The sequence below is a fragment of the Dreissena polymorpha genome, chromosome 5 (genome assembly GCF_020536995.1).
Source record: "Dreissena polymorpha isolate Duluth1 chromosome 5, UMN_Dpol_1.0, whole genome shotgun sequence".
Classification (NCBI taxonomy): Eukaryota; Metazoa; Mollusca; class Bivalvia; order Myida; family Dreissenidae; genus Dreissena; species Dreissena polymorpha.
In genome coordinates this window covers 104,803,269-104,826,426 of record NC_068359.1, presented here as the reverse complement: position 1 = coordinate 104,826,426, position 23,158 = coordinate 104,803,269, and the positions used below count along the sequence as shown (strand labels likewise).

Below are 23,158 nucleotides of genomic sequence, written 5' to 3'. Positions count from 1 at the left end.
AACAGCTTCTATAGTCTTTATTTACATAAAAAAATGTTGACAATCCATGAAAGAAGATCACAAAAGTTAACCATGAGCAGGTTGCCCTCAGCAGAAAACCAAAGATGAAAGCAAGAATACAAGTTTATGTGCACTACATGGGGTATTGTAATTGAAGACAATACTAATGAACGTGTATTTAACTTTATAGATGCTTACATGTTTGTTACAGTCGTTAATACAACACACACAAAATAAGATTGGCAAGCAAAACACAGATAATGCTTTATTGGGCTCAAAATAAATTCAAGAAAACAAGTTGTATTACAAACAAAGATTCAAATGTCATGTTTGAACACAGGCTATGTATGCGTCACCAAAATTTAATAGCATAGTTGTGTATTTGAAGCCATCATTTTCCTAAATAAAATCAGTGTTCACTTGGCGTGGTCATATAGGGTTGTGTTCACTTGGCATGGTCATTGAGTTCTGCAGTCATGTTGAGGTACTGCTGCAGCTTGTTGCCCCCCTGATCCATGCGGTCCCTCACGTAGGCCTCCAGGTCCTCTCCCTCCAGCCCGTACAGGCTCTCCAGGCGCTGCTTCTCCTCCTCCACCAGGCGCACATGCTGCTTGTGGCGCCGCCGCAGCACCTCCTCATAGCGCACCAGGTGCTTGTCCATCCATCGATTGTAATTCAGGTGAAGACGCTTATAGTGAGTACTGGACTCCCTAGGCTTATAGTGCTGCGAGGGATTCTTGTAGTATGGAAGGCCTGCAACAGAACAACTCTTACCAATAAAATACAGTGTATTCACAGTTTAGCTCATTTTTGTTGCAAAAAGGGGTTACAAAAGTCCCTAACAACTAGGTTATGTAACATGTCCAGTGTATAAACCTGCCAAAAGTGTCCAATCAGATCATATCAATACTACTTCAATATTTACAGGATTTTAAATTACAGAGTTTTAACAACTATGTATTAGTTTTTACAGAATAGATTGTATGTTTACTGTTCAAATGTTGTTTCAATTTATCATTGCATAATAAAAAGCAATAGCAATCACAGAGTTAACAAATTATTAAGAAAATCAGCTGCACCAACATTTTACATAATATAATGGTAGGTGTCCTATAGCTTCTGCTTGCATGCATGAAACTGTCTCTTCCACTCTTTTGTGTGCAACTCCTCAAACACTTTGCATCTGATTTTCATCAAACTTTTACAAAATAATTATTTGAAAGTGCTATACCACATATTGTCCAGGTTTGCAATCCAATTATTTGTTTAGAAGTTAATGCTCTTCAATTAAACTTTCATATTAAAGCCTCTGTTAGCAACTCCTTTGTTTGGGCCATTTTTGACAAAATTTGGCATCATAAATTGTTCTCAGTGCTACAGACTTTAGTATTGGGAGATAAGTTTTCAGTCTAAGTAACAGTGCATAATTGTCAACGTTTGTGATTGCATAATTTTTTTAAGGAGTTATTGCCCTTTGTTTCAACATAAATGTCTGTGAAAATCACCTTACATATTTTGTGCACAATTTTTGCTAAAGTTTTACAATTAATTATTTGCAAGCGCATTTTATGAAGGTGTTATGATTGCCTCATTTTGAATAATGTATTGCCCAGTGTTTAAAATTACATATTTAAGCTCACTTGTTTATACATTTTTGCGCGATTGCTGCCAAACTTTGCAGAATAATAATTTGCCAATGATATAGCGCATATTGTCAAGATTTCACAATTGTATTAATTAAACCTTTAAAGGGAATATTGTCTATTGTTAAATTTACATATTAAAACTTCTGTTTCTAGCTCCTCTAACATTTTTCATGCAATTACTGTCAACTTTTACAGAATGAATAACTCCACATGCTTTAGCAAGTATTTTGAATGAAATTGTATTTGTCATTTGTATTATCGCAATACTTAACGTTAAAATAACAAGAGAAGTTTTTTTTTTTCTTCTTTTTCATAACATAACAAGTGAAGTTTTTGTCAGAAACACAATGCCCCCTACTGCGCCGCTTTGATTAAAATTTTATTTTATTTTTGACTATTTATCCCTTTGGATTATATCATTTGGCAGGTACAGATCATTTTCATTACTTCCCTTGTGAAAATGATCTGTACCTGCCAAATGATAAATTGAAATTATCTCCCTTTAAAGCTTGTTACTTCCCTTGGATTTGTTTTTTTTGACTTTTGACCTTGAAGGATGACCTTGACCTTTCACCTCTCAAAATGTGCAGCTCCATGAGCTACACATGCATGCCAAATATCAAGTTGCTATCTTCAATATTGCACAAGTTATGGCCAATGTTAAAGTTTTCGGACGGACGGACAGTTCAAATGCTATATGCTACCCTACCGGGCGCATAAAAATGGAAGCTGAAACAAATTTCTAACTATAAGTTATGGACTCCTTTGCAAAAATATTCTAATTTCCCGCTGATATCCATAAATTGTATTAAAATATAGTTTTTACATTGAGTGTTCGGCAGTTAAGACACAGTAGTGTCCCTTGCAATCGTGCATGACTCCATTTTGGTATTCTCGCGGTAAGTAGGTAAACAGTCTATATGTCACTAAATTACAGTTTGTGCCAAGAAGCTTCAAAATTGTAACAGTAAAAGCAATTATAAAATATAACACTTGATATTAACATGGTTATTACTAGTTCAACTGCTGCACCACTGTCTTATTACCACTTCTTTGGACAATGGACACACAATGCTTCACCTTCTTAGAAATGTAACATTTGTTTAGTGATTACATAAAAAATGATGGGAAAATGCAAGCAGATGAAGGGTTAACAATAGACCAGTTTCACAATACTACCGCTGTTGCTATTTTTAGATATCATGTGACGCGTCGAATTTCAGAACGAGGGTGAACGTGTATAGATCTTTGGCAGAGCATATCGATGATTATAAACCAGTTGAATTTAATCAATTTCATTAGGGATTTTCATGAGCACTGACACTGGTTACAATTACGGCAAACATATGCATACATGGATGTGTTGTTTAGTCAGTAAATAAATTGATGAGGGGTTATGAAATAAACATTCTCACACCCAAGTCATATTTCAAAGCCATAGTATATAGCACCACTAGTGTATACGTGTATATACATTTTATTTAATCTCGATTCAAATTCAAGATACCCATTGTCATCAGAGCAAATGTGATCTGAAGAATAAACATTGATACATGTAATTGCACAAAACAAAGATATACAAAAGTCGTATAATACAAAAGGTTATTATATAACTTAAAGCGGGTATATAGGATTTTTTATATGTGTTTAATTGTAATATATTGATAAAATATGTTACAATAACACAAAATAGGCAAGAAAAATTATACATTAAAGCCGAATTTCATATAATGCAGCAAAGACAAATTAGCGCCCCGAGCCGATAGTGACGTACATATTTTCCTACAATAACCGAAGCATTCGTCTTTGTATTAGGATCGGAGTTAGTGTTCGTGTGTCGTAGGATTAGATATTGTTGCAGGAATTCAAATAAACCGTTAAACTAAGTTTCGATTCAAATTGTACATGTATGGTATACATGCTGGCGAATTCGGCTGTACAGCGGTTTTCAATTTCAGAATTAAAAATCTGGCTTATTTCGCATTTTTGGACACATGTTCTTCTTATCTTTTATTTTAATTTATATTGAACTATATATATAATAAGTATTTTACACAGTTTATATAAATTCATAAATATTTGACAAAATCGTATATACCCGTTTTAAATTCTATGTTTGTAAGTCTGTAATATTTTTCACGAACGATCTAACGTGTAAAATGTGTGATGACTCCATCATAAGAAAAGGCAATAGAAAATGCAAAGCACATGATAAATGTTGTGTCATTTTTTGTTTAAATTTTATTAATGTTCTTTTACAGTGAAATACAATATTGAAGAATTCTTTTATACAGGTGAAAAAACGAACGTGGAGCGAACTCATCTGTCTATGCACGGACCTTGATTTCTCTTTAAACGTGATTATGAGTGATAAATAAATGCCACATCATGTCATAAATCTCTCTTGTGTGTGTGTCTTGATTTTTCGGAAACATTCATTATCCCCGTTGTGGTCAATGAAAATTCTTGTTTTAGTTGTGTTCTTCCATACACTAACGAGCACTCTTTATAAGACTATGTTAGGATGGAGTTTTATTTTAGCGGTACCCGCTATAAATAGGTTTCGTGTTAAGCATAAAAGCTAATCAATATTTCAAATGTATATATAAGTATTAAGCACTTAATTATGTATCCGAATATTCTTTCAAAGGGAAAATTGTTCCTACGCTGATTTTGACAAGGCTGACATTAGTTCATATGTTGTTTTAACTACCCGGACATTCATTCTCACGCTATTTAGACATCCCGGACAATCGTTCCAACATTATTTTGACAGACCGGATGTATATACTCCTACATAGTTTTAACACCCAGAATTTTGCATTTTGGAAAATTACAGATCTCAGTGTAAGTCGATATATTCGATTATTTTTAACGTTATCATGATCACGATAAAATCTTACAACAATATAAAATATACACAATATAAAATATACACAAAATATAAGAACATTATTTTTAACTATTTCAATAACGACATATTTAAATACCGGATAAAAGTGCCATATTATTTTGATAAAATGTTATAATAATGACCGGGATAGCAATTATTCAGGAATGAATCTCCGGGCTGTCCAAATAACGAAGGAACGAATGTCCAGGCTGTCTAAATTATGCAGGAACCATTATGTGCATTGTCAAAATAACGAAGGCAAGAATGTTCAGGTTGTCAAAAACATAGGGACGAATGTCCACCTGGGTGAAAAATAGGCTAGGATGAATGTCCAGCATTCATTGTATTATTATGATTAAAACTGGCTAATATCTATACAGTATTTAGTTTGAGTATTTGGGGTTACATTAGTCTTGGAGATGACTACGTAATACTTCTACCACGATAAGACATTGGGGTACCATACATGGTGTTCAATGTCCAGGCATCTACCACGGGTGGTTTATGACACCATGCTGTTATTAAGTATTTGTCGGCACAGTATCTGATCATAACGAGATAATTGATTTACCCGGAACACAGGGGCTACTTACATGTAGCCACAGATGTATCAATAAACAAGATAGATCTTTTTTCAAACTGCGCGATAAAAAAGCTCTACCAAAGCGTGTCAAATGTGTGAAACAAGAGGGCCATGATGGCCCTGTATCGCTCCACTGTTTTTTTATGCGGAAAAAAACGTGCAATGCGCATGGGTTGAAATGTACTCAAGCATGTGACTTTCTCTTTCTATCCCTCGTCCCACTGGGCGCTTTAAGTTGGAAGGGTGAGCATTTTTATATATGGAAAAAGTTACTACCGTGTTAACTAAACAGACTAAAAAGCCCGGGAATTGTTGCACAGGTCCTTTGCTTATAATGTTGGTACATTTATCTCTCCAAACGATATTGTCGTTCTTTCTATTTCATATATTTTTAGATGCTGAAGATCAAATCTACGCATTTGATTTGAAACAGATTCACAAGACCCATATGAATCAAAATGCCTTAACCCTTTACCAAACGACACATTTTGGACTTTCCCAATTTGAAAGAGGTTGCAGACGACAATTAAATTGTAATGGAATCTGAAGGAAATGATCAGGTAGGGTAGAAATAATTGTGATAAAAGGAGAAATTGCTCATCTTGAGCAATTTCTCCTTTAATCACAATTATTTATAAAGTCATCAGCTACAAACCTGTTAAATCCTGTTAGTGTTTGGTAAAGGGTTAATAATCTCTGGTTCCTTCTTAAGAGCCTTTCACACATTTATAACAAATACAATAGTAGCATCTTTTTTTGTAAAGAATCATCTCAAAATATAACAAGGGCTGTTTGTAAAACATGCATGCCCCCCATATGGGCTGTCAGTTGTAGTGGCAGCCATTGTGTGAATACGTTATTTGGCACTGTGACCTTGACCTTTGACCTAGTGACCTAAAAATCAATAGGGGTCATCTGCGAGTCATGATCAATGTACCTATGAAGTTTCATGATCCTAGGCTTATTAGCTTTCTTGAGTTATCATCCGGAAACAATTTTACTGTGTTAAGTCACCGTGACCTTGACCTTTGACCTAGTGACCTGAACGTCAATAGGGGTCATCTGCGAGTCATGAGCAATGAACCTATTAAGTTTCATGATCCTAGGCATAAGCCTTCTTGAGTTATCATCTGGAAACCATTTTTCTAAGTTGAGTCACCGTGACCTTGACCTTTGACCTAGTGACCTGAAAATCAATAGGGGTCATCTGCGAGTCATGATCAATGTACCTATGAAGTTTCATGATCCTAGGCATAAGCGTTCTTGAGTTATCATCCAGAAACCATTTTACTATTTCGGGTCACCATGACCTTTACCTTTGACCTAGTGACCTAAAAATCAATATGGGTCATCTGCGAGTCATGATCAATGTACCTATGAAGTTTCATGATCCTAGGCATAAGCGTTCTTGAGTTATCATCCGGAAACCATTTTACTATTTCGGGTCACCGTGACCTTGACCTTTGACCTAGTGACCTGAAAATCAATAGGGTCATCTGCGAGTCATGATCAATGAACCTATGGAGTTTCATGATCCTAGGCATAAGCGTTCTTGAGTTATCATCCGGAAACCATTTTACTATTTCGGGTCACCGTGACCTTGACCTTTGACCTAGTGACCTGAAAATCAATAGGGGGTCATCTGCGAGTCATGAACAAATTTGGTAGAGGACTATTAGATATCACTACATAACCAAATTTAGTAGCTCTAGGCTCTATAATTATGAACAAGAAGATTTTTAAAGTTTGCACAAAATAGGCCTTATTTAAGCATATGTTCATTTTTGTGACCCCTGGGGCAGGGTCAAATTTGTCCCCAGGGGCATAATTTGAACAAACTAAGTAGAGACCTATTAGATGTCACTACCTACCGAATTTGGTAGAAATAGGCCGATTAGTTATGGACAAGATGATTTTTTAAGTTTGCACAAAATGGGCCCAATATAAGCATATGTTTAATTTTGTGACCCCTGGGGAACGGTCAAATTTGACCCCAGGGGCATAATTTGAAGAAACTTGGTCGAGGACTATAAGATGTCACTACATACTAAATTTGGTAGCCCTAGGCCCAATGGTTAAGGACGAGAAGATTTTATAATTTTCACAAAATAGGCCTTATATAAGCAAATTTTCAATTTTTTGACCCCCAGGGCAGGGTCAAATTTGACCCAAGGGGCATAATTTGAAGAAACTTGGTAGAGGACTATAAGATGTCACTACATACCAAATTTGGTAGCCCTAGGCCCTATGGTTATGGACAAGAAGATTTCTAAAGTTTTCACAAAATAGGCCTTATATAAGCAAATTTTCAATTTTTTGACCCCCCGGGGCAGGGTCAAATTTGACCCCAGGGGCATAATTTGAAGAAACTTGGTAGAGGACTATAAGATGTCAATACATACCAAATTTGGTAGCCCTAGGCCCAATGGTTATGGACAAGAAGATTTTTAAAGTTTTCACAAAATAGGCCTCATATAAGCAAATTTTCAATTTTTTGACCCCCCGGGGCAGAGTCAAATCTGACCCCAGGGGCATAATTTGAAGAAACTTGGTAGAGGGCTATAAGATGTCACTACATACCAAATTTGGTAGCCCTAGGCCCAATGGTTATGGACGAAAAGATTTTTAAAGTTTTCACAAAATAGGCCTTATATAAGCAAATTTTCAATTTTTGACCCCCTGGGGCAGGGTCAAATTTGACCCCAGGAGCATAATTTGAACAAATTTGGAAGAGGTTCACCCCAGGAACATTCCTGAGAAATTTCATCAGAATTGGACCAGTAGTTTAGGAGAAGATGTTTAAAGAAAAAGTTAACGCACAGACGCACGCACGGACGACGGACACAGGACCATGACATAAGCCCCGCTGGCCTCTGGCCAGTGGAGCTAAAAATGGAGAAAAACAAGAACTTTATTAAATTAATCAAGACAATTTATTTAATGTATTGACACTTATAATGTGAATTACATATTTATAACTTATTCTGACAATGTCATATTGTGTTTTCTAAGTCGTTACATCGCAGAATGTTCAAAAGAGTGAAAGGCTGAAATCACATGCGGCGTTGCATGGGAGTATTGGAAATTTATACACGTTCAGCCTCTTTCTGGAGTTCTGCGAGTCACGTGACTTTGCGCTCTTACCAATTTTGGCCTATTGTGAAAAGGGTCTATTGGAAACTAGAGCTTTGTCACAGATGTAACGAATACCCCCACATGAAAAGTACTTGAAATAGGGAACACCATGCTGAATGTGTAAAACCAACTAAGTGACCCGTGACCTAGTTTTTGGCCCGGCATGGCCCATGTTCGCACATGGCCTGGAGATCATCTATATAAAACATCTGACCAAGTTTGGTGAAGATCGGAAGTAATCTACTTCAATTAGAGAGCGGACACCATGCTCAATGTTAAATAAAACACACTAAGTGACCTTGTGTTTAACCTGGCAAGGCCCATGTTCGAACTTGGCCTTAAGATCATCTAGATAAAACTTCTGACCAAGTTTGGTGAAAATCGGACAAAAACTACTTGAATTAGAGAGCGGACACCATGCTGAATGTTAAAAAAAATTGCACTAAGTGACCCCATGACCTAGTTTTTGGCCTTGCATGGCCCATGTTCATACTTGGCCAAGAAATCATCTAAAAAAAAACTTCAGACCAAGTTTGGTGAAGATTGGATGAAAACTACTTAAATTAGAGAGTGGACAACATGCTGAATGTTTAAAACGCACCCCCTGACCTAGTTTTTGACCCAGCAATACCCATATTCATTCTTGACCTAGACATCATCTAGATACAATTTCTGACCAAGTTTGGTGAAGATCGGATCAAAACAACTTGAAATAGAGAGCGGACACTTAATATGGACCGACGGACAGACAGACCGACAGGCAAGTTCACACCTATATACCCCCATAAACTTCGTTTGTGGGGGTATAATAAGGTAAAATACTGATTATTTAAATAAAAATATCATTTAATTTGTAAAATTTATGGATAAGAACAAAAAGTTAACAAAATATTGGTCATGATCACATGTAAAACTGTTTTCTGACAGCTGATGGACAATACATCACCAATAATGAGTTGTTAGCAGCATGAAGGGGCGCATTCAAAATACTACGGAAATCGCAATACCGCGAGAATACCGATGGGAACTATACATAATGCCAGGGCTGTGTGATTGCAGTTTTTCTTTTATTCTTACAAATCCAATTTCAAATTCTTACTGTACGCTATCAACAACAATTCACTTGTGGCATGGGATACACTACCTATCAACAACAATTCACTTGTGGCATGGGATACACTACCTATCAACAACAATTCACTTGTGGCATGGGATACACTACCTATCAACAACAATTCACTTGTGGCATGGGATACACTACCTATCAACAACAATTCACTTGTGGCATGGGATACACTACGCTATCAACAACAATTCACTTGTGGCATGGGATACACTACGCTATCAACAACAATTCACTTGTGGCATGGGATACACTACCCAAGACTGATCCTAGCCTTAGATTGTTCTAGTTTCATTGTACACACACAACTCACCAACAGCGTTTCTAACAACCCTGCCAGGATGTGCCAGTGACTCGCCATGTTCCAAAACTTTGTATGCCTCATCTCGTTCTCTCACCACTGACATCACGTTCTCCATGCTTTCCTCAACCTGCAACAATACCAGGCAAGTTTGGCTGCACTAACAGCATCACGAGCGTTGAAAAGACATCATCAGGTCTTTCTAACATCTTGTTGTACTTACTCAAAGGAACAAGAAATGTAAACCTGATCAAAACGTATTGTCAAATTATTTTTTTAAAGCCTTAAACATAAAGAAACTTGTTATTACAAATAGGATCTCACATTAATTTCAATTTCAAACCAGATTTGATTGATCAATTATTCCCTTTTAACAGGAAATTTGTTTAACACAGGTCTTTATAAAGACTATTCATTAAAGGGGCCTTTTCATAGATTTTGGCATATATTGAAGTTTGTCATTAAATGCTTTATATTGATAAATTTTTACATTGGACCTAAAAATCTTCAGTAAAAAAAAACAAGAATACACTTAAAAAAAGATAAAAAAGTAACCCTAGAACCACTGACCCCTGGAGTCCTGGAGTAAACGTCTTCCGCTTACACCACTCGGCCATCCATGCTCATGCTATGATGGGATGTATTTTTTAATTTATATAAGCAATCCTCGTAGTTTCACAAAATATAACGACAACAATAAAACTCTCCAAATGATTCAATCGTTTCGCGTTGCAACGCTTTATAATTTTCAGGTTTTCAAATCATCAAAAGATGTATATAATGGATATTTTAGAGCAAGGTAAATGTTCAGTATTACTGTTTCCTCACAAATACCATAACTAAAACGAAAATTTGCTAATCTGAAACAACTTTTAATTTTGTCAATTTACCAAAACGTGAAATATCTATACTATATCATGAGACTTAAAGGTTTATTCAGTAGATGTTCTATTTGGAGTGCTTGTAATTTTTTTTTTGAAAACCAACATTAGTCCATAGATATAAAACTGATAAAAAAAAATTCACAACAACGTTGTACATGTAAAAAGGAATACCTGTACATATTTTTTTGTTGTAAAAAAGACAATCAAATTTGGCTCAATCACAAAACAAAACAAATGGAAACACAAACAAGGTATGCATGTAAGCTATCTACACACAAAATTTCTATGCAAAATCTCCATCCACACTAGAGTTATTGAGCATAAACATTTTGTTCTGTTTTAAGTGCCAGTGACCCAACTGACCACAAACCAACTTCAATGTTAGAGTTTCCTTTAAACAACCTCCACACAAAATATCAGCAAAATACATCCATCAAAACTAAATTTACAGGAAACCATTAGTCTAATTCTAAAAACAGTGACTGAGTGATCTTGACCTTGACATGAATGGCCCAAAATGCAATCCCAAGCTAACCTAGTATGAATGTGTAATCTACATACTGGTACATACACATTTGAGTAAAATAACACAATCCAAACATAAGTTAATGAGACAAATCGGATTGTGATAACAGTCACCTGGACAGTCCCAAACACAATCTAAAGCTATGGTTCCATGCAAGCATGCTTTATTGTATGTTTAATTAAGATTGGAAAATATATTTCATGACTGGTCAGTGGAAATAACCCTTCTATGCTGTTTTTTCATGATTAAGTAACAGTGCCAGTGGTCTAATATTGACCAGTAAATATCCCAAGAGCTCTCGTCCTAAAAAAAAGACTGTTAAAACACGTGTTTTATTACCAGTAAGACTCTTTCATTGGATTAAATACATTTTCTATAAGTATACCAATTCCGAAAGAAGAACTCAAATTAACAGGAAGTTTTCATTGTTAATTTCATAGAGCAGGTATGCAATATAAAGTGAGACTGTGTCCGAGTAAATATTGGTGTTAACTTTGAGTATGACAGTGAACCGTCAGAATGCATCCACCGTTAGTATTGATTTTTCCTAGCTTTCTTCTTTACCAACGTTCTTTAAAGGGGGTTGGGGTGATGTTGAAAGGTCTGGCATAGATTGCAAATAAAATTGGAAAAAATACAAATTAAGAAGTCGGAGCATGATCCGACAAAGCTTTTGCCAATGGACTAAAATGCATAGTTTGATGAATATTCCTGTTTGCCAATGGACTAAAATGCATAGTTTGATGAATATTCCTGTGTTTGAGCGTTTGCATCCACACTATCTGACCAAGATTCTAAATTTGTTAAAGGAATTACGGGTGAATACAGGAAGCAAGCACTCAAACATCATGACAAAAGCTTACAGCATTTGAAATGATCCTCATGTAATCTATATTTTAACACATATTTGAAGGACAAGTGCACATGTTTGCATGACAAGAGAAATTGTAAGACACTTATACTTGCTCCTAATAGAAAACATATTAGGGACTTAATGTCTCTATTAAAAGTAAAGTTATTGACTTTCGACTGTTTTCTTTTTTAAGCACATCAATGGCATTCACTTTGACCCAACACACCCAAAATACAATCCACAGCAGGTTCTCTATACAACCTTGAGAAATATTTGCAACTTTAATAAAAATTGGTCACAGCAGGTTCTCAAAACAACCTTGAGAAATATTGCAACTTTAATCAAAATTGGTCAATCTTCTCAATGCAAACTGAATTTATTGACTGCAAACCACACTATTTTCAGTCCTGTGACCTTGACTGGTCTTAAATGCAATCCTAAGCTAGTTCTTTATGTAAGCTACTGTAAAACAGAACTTCAGTGTTATATGTTCATCCAAATATATCATATTGAGCACAAACAGTTTTCCAATATTTAATAACAGCGACCTTGACCTCTTGACAAATCTGCCCAGGAGCGCCTTGGCTAGTAATCGCACAAAAAAACACTGAAGTAATATTTATGATATTTACTTGTTGCATGTAAACACTGAACTAAGTATACCACCAACACCAATATAACCTGCGAGCAATGAAATGATGTACCGGTACCTTTTCAATTCTCTCTGGGCTGGCCATGGCTCCCTTCTGTTTCAGGTACATCTCCTCCAGGGTGAGGAGCATGTTCCTCTCCTTCAGCAGCACATACCTCACAAACATACAGCTACAGGTGTTAAATCAATATAATTTGGCCAAAATAATTTAATCACTAGCAAAGCAATGTATATGAACTTTATTCTTATGTATCTTGCAAATTGTTTTTATACTCAACACGGCGATCTGGCAAGTGCTAATTTTAAAGACCGGAGTGAACATGCATGTATGGTGTACCAAGTACACAAATACTATTCATTTAGTAGTGTTCAACCAAAATAGACAGAAGGTACAAGTGTTTCATAAAAACAAAACACGTTACCATCAATGATTATAACTGCTTTATGCAATTCTGAATTTTAACATTTTGATTTTCTTTCACAAATACAAATACATTGAAAAAAAGAGGCAATCAATATTAAAAAATACATTCAAAATCCAGGGAACTTCCTTTTAAAAATGTTTACTGAAATTTAAAAAAAAGAGCTGTCACCATAGGATGACCTATGCCCCCTATAAACCTTTGATAGAAGTTATGAGCATTTCTCGAAACCTAAACGCAGATATCTAAACCTAAACGCGGACCTTAAGTTCAAGGTCAAGGTCACAGGGGTCAACATTTTTTGTGCATATGGAAAGGCCTTGTCCATATACACATGCATACCAAATATGAAGGTTATATCTCAAGGACCATAGAAGTTATGAGCATTTTTCGAAACCTAAATGCAGATTTTGAAACCTAAACGCTGACCCTAAGTTCAAGGTCAAGGTCACTGGGGTCAACATTTTTGAGCGTATGGAAAGGTCTTGTCCATATACACATGCATACCAAATATGAAGGTTATATATCAAAGGACATAGAAGTTATGAGCATTTTTCGAAACCTAAACGCAGATTTCGAAACCTAAATGCAGACCCTTAGTTCAAGGTCAAGGTCACAGGGGTCAAAATTTTTGTGCGTATGCAAAGGCCTTGTCCATATACACATGCATACCAAATATGAAGGTTATATTTCAAGGGACATAAAAGTTATGGGCATTTTTCGAAACCTTAACGCAGATTTCGAAACCTAAATGCGAACCATATGTTCAACGTCAAGGTCACAGGGGTAAATTTGTTTGTGCGTATGGAAAGCCCTTGTCCATATACACATGCATACCAAATATCAAGGTTATATCTCAAGGGACATAGAGGTTATGAGCATTTTGAGAAACCTTACCGCAAAGTGTGACAAAAAGACAGACAGACAGACGGACGGACGGTCCGATCACTATATGCCTTCCTTCAGGGGCATAAAAAAACAAGACATGTGTCCATAAGATGCAGATGCCCCCAAATTAAACTTTTTTTTTCAAATTTGATCTTTTGTGAATTTGTGAGGAAGAAAGGAGACATTTTGAATTGGTTTAAATTTTATTTTCGTTATTTTTCAATCAACCAATTTTTGGACAAGATTTGTTTGGACGACATCCAGACAGCAGGAAAGACTAACAAACAAACTGCACGTGCAACAACTACATGCAGCCTTCTTTGAAGCGGGTCATACAAGGAGGTTTAAATAGTTTCCTACCATAGTTTGTGTAGGTCCTCATTGCTTTTTAATCTCAATTCATCTGTTTTCCATGGGCGCCCTTGAATGAAAAGTAACACTCTTTAACATAACAGGAGGGCCTGAAAGGCCGAAATTCGCTCACTTGAGATAACAAGATATTATTGGGACAAATAATCTGGCCAAGTTTCATGAAAATTGGAAAATAAATGTGGCCTCTAGAGAGTTAACGAGGTTTTAATATAGCCATATAATGTAAAATTGCCCCGCCCCCAGGTGGCCATGTTTTTCAAGCAACCGGCATCATTTTTGAACTCGTCCAAGATATTATCGGGATGAATATTCTGACCAAGTTTCATGAAGATCGGACAGTAAATGTGTCCTCTAGAGTGTTAACAAGTTTTTACTATAGCCATATAAGGACAAATGCCCCGGACCTGGTGGCCATGTTTTTAAAGCAACCAAAACCATTTTCGAACTCATCCAAGATATCATTGGGACAAATCTTCTGACAGGGCTCAACATTAACGGTTTTCCGATTGCCCCTGGCAAGTAAAAGTTGGGTCTGGGCAAGTTATTTTATAATCTAGTTGTCCGCCCGGGCAAGTGCAAAAAAGAGCAAAGAAAAACGTGTGTTTCTGTAAATAAATAGTACAAATAAATACGAACGATTTGCCTAACTCATGAATTTACCTTGGCGATTGTTGAAGTCCAAACTAACTAAGCAAGGTGCTCATGCATTTCCAAACTTATTTTTAGAAACGCGGTAAATGGCCAAAATTGGGATTCCAAACATCGGCTTTCAAATGCTAGTGTGTTGATCTTTTTCATTACTATTCAGTTACGAATAACATCCTTGGTGGTTTCAGTCACAAAGAAAACTACTAAAATTATATAACTAAATAAAAACAATAATAAATAGCTCTGGTATATGTATATTTCATATTTTGCGACATACATTTTCAACAATCTTTTGCTTTACGTCAATTGACATTTTTGTTACGGTGCACGTGTTGTTTACAGTACTGTTAGCAGACGAGAAATGTCTAGTTTATTTACCTTCGGCTTTACAAGTAACTGTAAGTCTGCAAAATCCAATGAAAATTGCACAGAAAAATCATCCAAAAGTGCCAAAAAATACGAATTGAAGGGAAATTGCAACTTTTTACAAAAATGGGAAAGTGACTTTGAATGGTTGAGATATGATGAATCGTTAGAAGCATTTTTTTGCAAACCCTGTGAACAGTACAGTGATGACAAGAGCTCATTGTTCATTTCTGGGTGCACTACTTTTCCCCTTTAATCTATAAAAACACATGAAAAAAGATCATCACATGTTTGGGCAAGTTGCTTTACGTTCAGGGCAAGTATATTTTCAAAGTACTTGCCCGGCAGATCAAGTTGGTTTTTAGGTTCATGATGAGCCCTGCTTCTGACCAAGTTTTGTGATGATCGGAAAATAAATGTGACCTCAAGAGTGTTAACATGGTTTTACTATAGCCATATAAGAAACAAGGGACAAAATTGTCACAAAACCAGGTTTTCATTGTGAAAAAAAAATCTGATAAAGGGAGAAAACTCAAACTGAACTTTTGAAATGAACAAACAAAATTAACCCCCTTTGTAAGTTTGTTTTAAAAAAAAATATATTTTTAGTCGCGGCGACCTTGACATTGGAGATATTGACGTGATTCTTTCGTGCGACACACCGTCCCATGATGGTGAACAAATGTGCCAAATGATTTTAAAATCTCACAATGAATGACATAGTTATGGCCAGGACAAGCTCATTTATGGCCATTTTTGACCTTTGAACTCAAAGTGTGACCTTGACCTTGGAGATATCGACGTAATTATTTCGCGCGACACACCGTCCAATGATGGTGAACAAATGTGCCAAATGATTTTAAAATCTGACAATGAACAACATAGTTATGGCCCGGACAAGCTTGTTCCGCCCGCCCGCCAGCCCACCAGCCAGCCAGCCAGCCAGCCAGCCAGCCAGCCAGCCAGCCAGCCAGCCAGCCAGCCAGCCAGCCAGCCAGCCAGCCAGCCAGCCAGCCAGCCAGCCAGCCCGCCAGCCCGCCCGCATTCGCCTATCTAATAACCAGTTTTTTCCTTCGGAAAACCTGGTTAAAAATGCCCCGCCCCATGGCAGCCATGTTTTTCAAGCAAATGAAACCATTTTTGAACTCATCCAAGATATCAATAAGACAAATCTGCTGACCAAATTTCATGAAGATTGGACAATAAATGTGGCCTCTAGAGTGTTAACAAGGTTTTACAAAAGCCATATATAGCCTTATAAGGAAAAATGCCCGGCCCCCTGTTGGCCATGTTTTTCAACCCACCGGCATCATTTTCGAACTCGTCCAAGATATTATTGGGATGAATCTTCTGACCAAGTTTCATGAAGATCAGACAATAAATGTGACCTCTAGAGTGTTAACAAGGCAAATGTTGACGACGCAGGACCGACAAAAGGCGATCACAAAAGCTCACCATGAGCATGCTGTGCTCAGATGAACTAAAAATCATATGATATTTAAACAACAATAATAAATCCTCCAAATCAATTAAACATAGTGATTAATGCTGAAAAATAAGATTTATTGAGCCACATGATGACTAAACAAGAGCACCGCATAACAGGTGCCACGCTCGGCTGCGAAAGCTTGTCAGATTATTTTTTTTTAAAGGTCACAGTGACCTTGACCTTTGACCTAGAGACCCAAAAATGGGTGTGGCATGGTAGAACTGATGAAGGTGCAGCTACATATTAAGTTTCAAAGTTGTAGGTGGAAGCACTTTGATTTTAGAGCAAAATGTGAAGGTTTTAGCACGACGCTGACCTCGGACGATGACGAGCTGGCTATGACAATACCTTGGGTTTTCTCCAAAAACCACCGAGCTAAAAATTATGTTAAATGTTGTTTACCTGCTTCCACTTTGGCCCCATCCATGATGTCGCCAGAAAAGAATTCATTGAGTTTGTGACTCAGGGAAGACGTATGAAATGCCTGTTGATTTGTAGTCCTAAAATATGACAAAATAAATAATTGAGATGTGAAACTTCAATCATCAATTGTATCTCTCATGTCCAAGCAAAGCTCCAGATATAATGTATGTATGTGTATTTAAACATTGAAATACCACAAGGAAAAAGAGGGCCACAAGGGCTAAAGAAGTGTTCATTAGCTGAACCTATTAGTTTGAACCGATTTATTTTAGCTCAATTGCATAGAAAGCTTAAGGCTTATTGAAATGCTCTCGAGTCCGTTTCCTGGGACTACTTGGTGTCTTAGGGGAAGATCGAAGAAACACTCCCAGTGGGGTTCTAACCCTAGACTCCAGAACACTAGGCGTCATATCCACTATTCCATGGCAACCTATTAGAAAACTAGTCTATGATTAGTTTTCGAAGGATTGACAATATTTTTAATAGGGCCTAAATATCACATAAATGTTAAATATGACTTATGAACCTCCCAGCCTTGAAAATTTCAAAGGTCTCATGAGATTTTATATTAATTTCAATCATACAGACCATGTGATCTCCATGGCAAGGCCAGTATTTACCATGTAAAAATGACTAAAGAAGATTTCTTAATTTTACAAGTAACATTTTTTTTCCAGCTAAGCTGAAACACAATGTAAATGTATGTTGCCAAAGAGCTGACTAGATTTAGCTCCCTGCATGTATACCTGTACTCATAAAAGCTTAAAGCATTCAAGAAGACCTAGATTTATATAATGATCTCTTTGTCATTAACATTGTCACCTACAGGTGTGGCCCTTCTGATTTGTTTTTATGCCCAAATGCAGTCTATGAATATCTTCTAAGCACTGTTATCTTACATCAGATCACACTAACAGTGACCTAAATGTTTATAGAATGCATAGCAACATATTACGCAACTACCTCTACTAGGTACTAGGTATTGGAAACTTTGTATCAGTGTAAGAGACAACTACCTCTACTAGGTACTAGGTATTGGAAACTTTGTATCAGTGTAAGAGACAACTACCTCTACTAGGTACTAGGTATTGGAAACTTTGTATCAGTGTAAGAGACAACTACCTCTACTAGGTACTAGGTATTGGAAACTTTGTATCAGTGTAAGAGACAACATATTACGCAACTACCTCTACTAGGTACTAGGTATTGGAAACTTTGTATCAGTGTAAGAGACAACTACCTCTACTAGGTACTAGGTATTGGAAACTTTGTATCAGTGTAAGAGACAACTACCTCTACTAGGTACTAGGTATTGGAAACTTTGTATCAGTGTAAGAGACAACATATTACGCAACTACCTCTACTAGGTACTAGAAACTTTGTATCAGTGTAAGAGACAACTACCTCTACTAGGTACTAGGTATTGGAAACTTTGTATCAGTGTAAGAGACAACTACCTCTACTAGGTACTAGGTATTGGAAACTTTGTATCAGTGTAAGAGACAACATATTACGCAACTACCTCTACTAGGTACTAGGTATTGGAAACTTTGTATCAGTGTAAGAGACAACTACCTCTACTAGGTACTAGGTATTGGAAACTTTGTATCAGTGTAAGAGACAACATATTACGCAACTACCTCTACTAGGTACTAGGTATTGGAAACTTTGTATCAGTGTAAGAGACAACTGCAATTATTCTTGCACTCTGTTGGGGCATAAAAATCCCAAAAATGGTGGAGCATTGTAACAATTATCGTCAGCTTTTGATGGTGTTTGTACACAAAGAAGGTTTTTAAAGCTTTTTGAGTTTGTCTCTTTGAATAAAAATATACTTTAAGCTGACAAGTGTTTCCCTGACTATGACTATCACCTGCCTACAGGAGTCTCTTGACTATTTCCCTTGACAGGCTGCTATGCACAGTTTGGTCTGTATTTCCATATACAAATATATATAATGAGTCATACCTAAAGAACAATACCAGAAGGTTACTTATTACCGAAATAATTGACCAAAATATAAACAATTTGGTGGTGAGGGGACAAGGTTCCCATGCCTTAGACTGGGTTCTATAATGACACCTACAAGCAAATTTTTTTAACGTGGTCACCCAGGGCTTCTTTTCTTGATTTAGGGAAAGGCCCTGGCTATACATTTTGGTGACAAATTATCAACACAACTGAAAAAGGGGAAGAAATTTCCCAACGTAAGCTTGAAATTTGAGGAAAATTGCATCATTTAAAGAAATTCTCTTTGGGAAAAGGGGCCTTTTGCTGCCTTGTTGGGGGAAGGCCCTTGCTAAAGAAGGTAAAAAGCCCTGTCATCATTTACACATATGCATTATATTGATAACATTTGACTAAATGACAACAAGTCTGCTTCGGTGTCACACCAGGCTTGGAGGCTTAAAAATCTTCTCACTGTAGTGAAAATTACCTGGACTTGGGCGAGTGTCAGTCCAACAATAAAAGCATTGATCGAAAGATTGTGTCATTTTTGGTGAGAGTTTAAACATAACAAGTTTTTATTTGATTGTGTTCTTTATACCAATTTAAGAACACAATGGTTATTTTGGTAGACCTGTAAATGATAGTTTTAATGAGTATACATGTGCAAATGAGTATCAAGATATTAATAAGACCCAAATTCACCAAATTCCATAATAGACACAAATGGACTTGGTGCTTTCAACCAGATGTGTCGCTCTAGTCTTTCTGAGAAGTGCAATTATATACTCTGGATGTTTCTTAATATAAATTATGACAACCTCAATCATACAAAACTTTCATCATTAGTCTGCAAAATGTTTACACAGTAGGGGACTCACTAAATGATTACATTGCGATTACATTTACTTATATATAGTATATACAGTACATTTAAATAGTTTGTTTGTTGTTTTTTTCAGCCAGGAATCGTCTGTCTAGCAATTTTGTGTTTCGGTGCTAGGCTACAGATATCCTGGGGATATATCTAACGTTATATAATGATCGTGATATCACGATACTCCTAGCTCCCTGTCTAAAATTTCGCTTTTGCCTCCTAGATGGGACAACTTGGAGACTCTTCTACGTAACATAACACAGTTTTACTAAATAATATTATTTATAAAGTTCTCTTTTTTTGCCGATGTTGATATTAACATCCATATATATCGTTTATGTTTGTATCTATTTAACCATTGTTTATATATAGTTATATTGTGTTTTGATCTTCGTGTCTTGTATATGGAGGAATAAAAGTATATATATCACACTTGGACCGGTACTGATAGAGAAAGTTTTCTCATTTGGACAAAAAGTTGCTTTTAAATCACATGAAAAGTAGAATATTTTAAATTTGACAGTGAGATCAGAATTTTAAAAACAATTTTCGCTTTTTTTAATGCAGTTTTTATTTAATCACCATGCAAATTGACATGACGCCGCCTGTCAATCAAATCCTTATCTAAGAATTGATCTACCAATCAGTGATCGATTAATCGGTCGCGTGAGTTAGCATTAACTGTTTGCCATTTTCCAAGACAAGCTATGTCTAGGTTCACTTTTATTTCAACGAGTTTCTTTTGTTTTCCTCTTAAAAAACGTAGATTAAAATGGTAAAACAGTGTCAATGGGGATTATGTAACTCGGAAAATCAATATCCTGACAGATTAGTTGGTAGCATTGAATTTATATCGTTTCCAAAGCCGAAAAGAGATCTTGAGAAGTGTAAGAGATGAATGAATGCAAGCGGTCATCCCCACGAACAACTGAACGTCAACACTGTCAAAGACAATTACGATACCTTATTATCGAATATACTAGCAGATTTAAATAGATTATGTTATCCATCTGATCATGACATAATAGATCATGTTTTTAATAGTTTTGTCAGTTACTAGGTGCAGGGGACAAAAATTCCACTCGTCCGCTCGTATTGACGAGTGAATTCTTGAAAGGACGAGTGAATTGCCCTAAAGCTCTCGTCCTTCAGGACGAGTGAAAAAAAACTGATGTTAAAATATATATTTTCTGACCAGTAAGACTCTTTTTCATTAAATAAAATCATTTCTTAAAGCATATCTATTCTGAAAGTAGAACGATAATGAACCAGAAATCGTAATTGAAAATTTCATACAGCGTTGTTATGCGAGACTGTGTCCCGAGTAAATATTGGCTTTTTGGTGTAAACTTTGCGCGTCCATGTTGACAGGGAACCATCTGACTTCATTCACTGTAAGTATTGATTTTTTTAAAGAATTATTTTACTGCGAAGTTCGGTTTTAAACCAGTCTGAATTTCATATGAAATATGTCTGACATACGAGCGTTCTTTAAAGGGGGCACGAGCGATGTTCAACCATCCGAAATGGAAAGCACGCAAGCATTAGAAAAAGGAAAAAACAAATTTGTCTTCATTTATTTATTTTGTGTTCCTCATAAATAAAGTAAGTTAACATTTCTTCTGTGATCAGCTGGCACGAATAACTAAGTAAGCAGCATTTTAGCAGTGATATAGGAAACATTGCTAGTCATATCAGTCCTTTGCAATCTTTCTTTCACACATATTTGAAGGACAAGTGCATGTGTTTGCAGGACGAGTGAAAATTTTAATGCACTTGTCCTGCAGGACGAGTGCAATTTATAAATATTTTTGTCCCCTGAGGTGATTAATAGAAGCAAGGTTCATCTGCATTACTTTAAGAGAAGTAAAACCCAGCATGAAGCCTAATTCATGCTGTTTTATTACTCTGATAGTAATGCACTTTATTGTCATTATACATGTTATTTGAAGGTGACACGTGATATCTTATCTTAATAACGGTATCTACACATGTGCAGACATGTGGTGTCACGAATGAACGCTTTTAATCCACACTTGGAGATCGAATGCCTAGTTCTCATTTTTTCCAAGGAGTTTTGTTTATTTTGTAAAAAAAAAACGGAAATGAAATATCGCAAAACAGTGTAAATAGGGATTATGTAACTCTGACATTCGGTATCCAGAAAGATTTCCAATGTGGAAATGCAGTCTTGACAAGAGCGAATGGAAGCTTCTAATGTGTAGAATTACCAAGATCCCCCTTATAGAACATTAATTTATTTCAAAAACTGGAAATGTCATATAAGCAATAACTAAGCATTATTAAGTATGAATTATATCACATGTGCATGTAAAATAATAGAGAATATTGGTACCCACTTTGGGCTACTTAACGAAATCCCGTTATTAATAGAGTTTTTGTGTCTGTCAGAAACAATTGAAACCATTTTATGTTACTATTTTAATAAAAACGTAAATGCCATTGTATAAGAGTCATTATTACTGATATAAACAATAAATGCGGTTACTTTGGGGAAGTCGGTACCTGCGTGTGCGTCTGATACTGGTAGCTTTATTAAGTAGCCTGACTGAATTTTCCTTCATACGACGCAAATTTATATCAGACAATGACCAAACAGATTGTGTTGATCACTTTCAATTATAGTGATTGATAAATGTCAAATAAGCAATGTTTTAATATAATTAATATCACTTTTATACGTAATAACATGTGGGATTTAGGTACCCACTCAGCGTAAGAAAGCGCGTGAAACTGCACCGAAATCCCAGTTGTAAAGCGATATTTCGTGTCAAATACACGAGGGAAAATGTTTCGTTAATATTTTCGTAAATAACATGGGTAAATACCGGTGTATAAGTGTTAATTTATTGCTAATAACACCAGTACACGTAGTAACAGGTTAGATTTCGGTAAGCGCCCAAGCGTTTGACATCGTGTTTAATGTACAGAAAAAAAAACGTTATAAATACGTGATTTTCTTTATAAATGTATATTTTTGCATTTGCATAATAACTAAATGACACAACCCCCTTTTACAAGTGTTATATGGTGTAAACAAGGGACAAAATTGTCACAAAACCAGGTTTTCAATAAAAAAGTATGATAAAGGGAGACAACTGCAACTCAA

The 23,158-nt window shown here is 36.1% G+C and overlaps 1 protein-coding gene across 2 annotated transcripts in view; it reads right to left on the bottom strand.

The window, feature by feature from the left end:
- LOC127832391 (39S ribosomal protein L47, mitochondrial-like) overlaps nucleotides 1-23,158 on the bottom strand; it is a 33,115-nt gene continuing 9,957 nt past the window's right edge. For both annotated transcript variants that reach the window (XM_052357857.1, XM_052357858.1), the window contains exons 2-6: nucleotides 17,184-17,281; nucleotides 14,267-14,327; nucleotides 12,655-12,751; nucleotides 9,694-9,811; nucleotides 1-753 (exon numbers count right to left, since the gene is read on the bottom strand). In XM_052357857.1, the coding sequence (XP_052213817.1) occupies nucleotides 446-753; nucleotides 9,694-9,811; nucleotides 12,655-12,751; nucleotides 14,267-14,327; nucleotides 17,184-17,281 (682 nt within the window). In that variant the 3' untranslated portion in view covers nucleotides 1-445. The remainder of the gene's footprint in view (nucleotides 754-9,693; nucleotides 9,812-12,654; nucleotides 12,752-14,266; nucleotides 14,328-17,183; nucleotides 17,282-23,158) is intronic.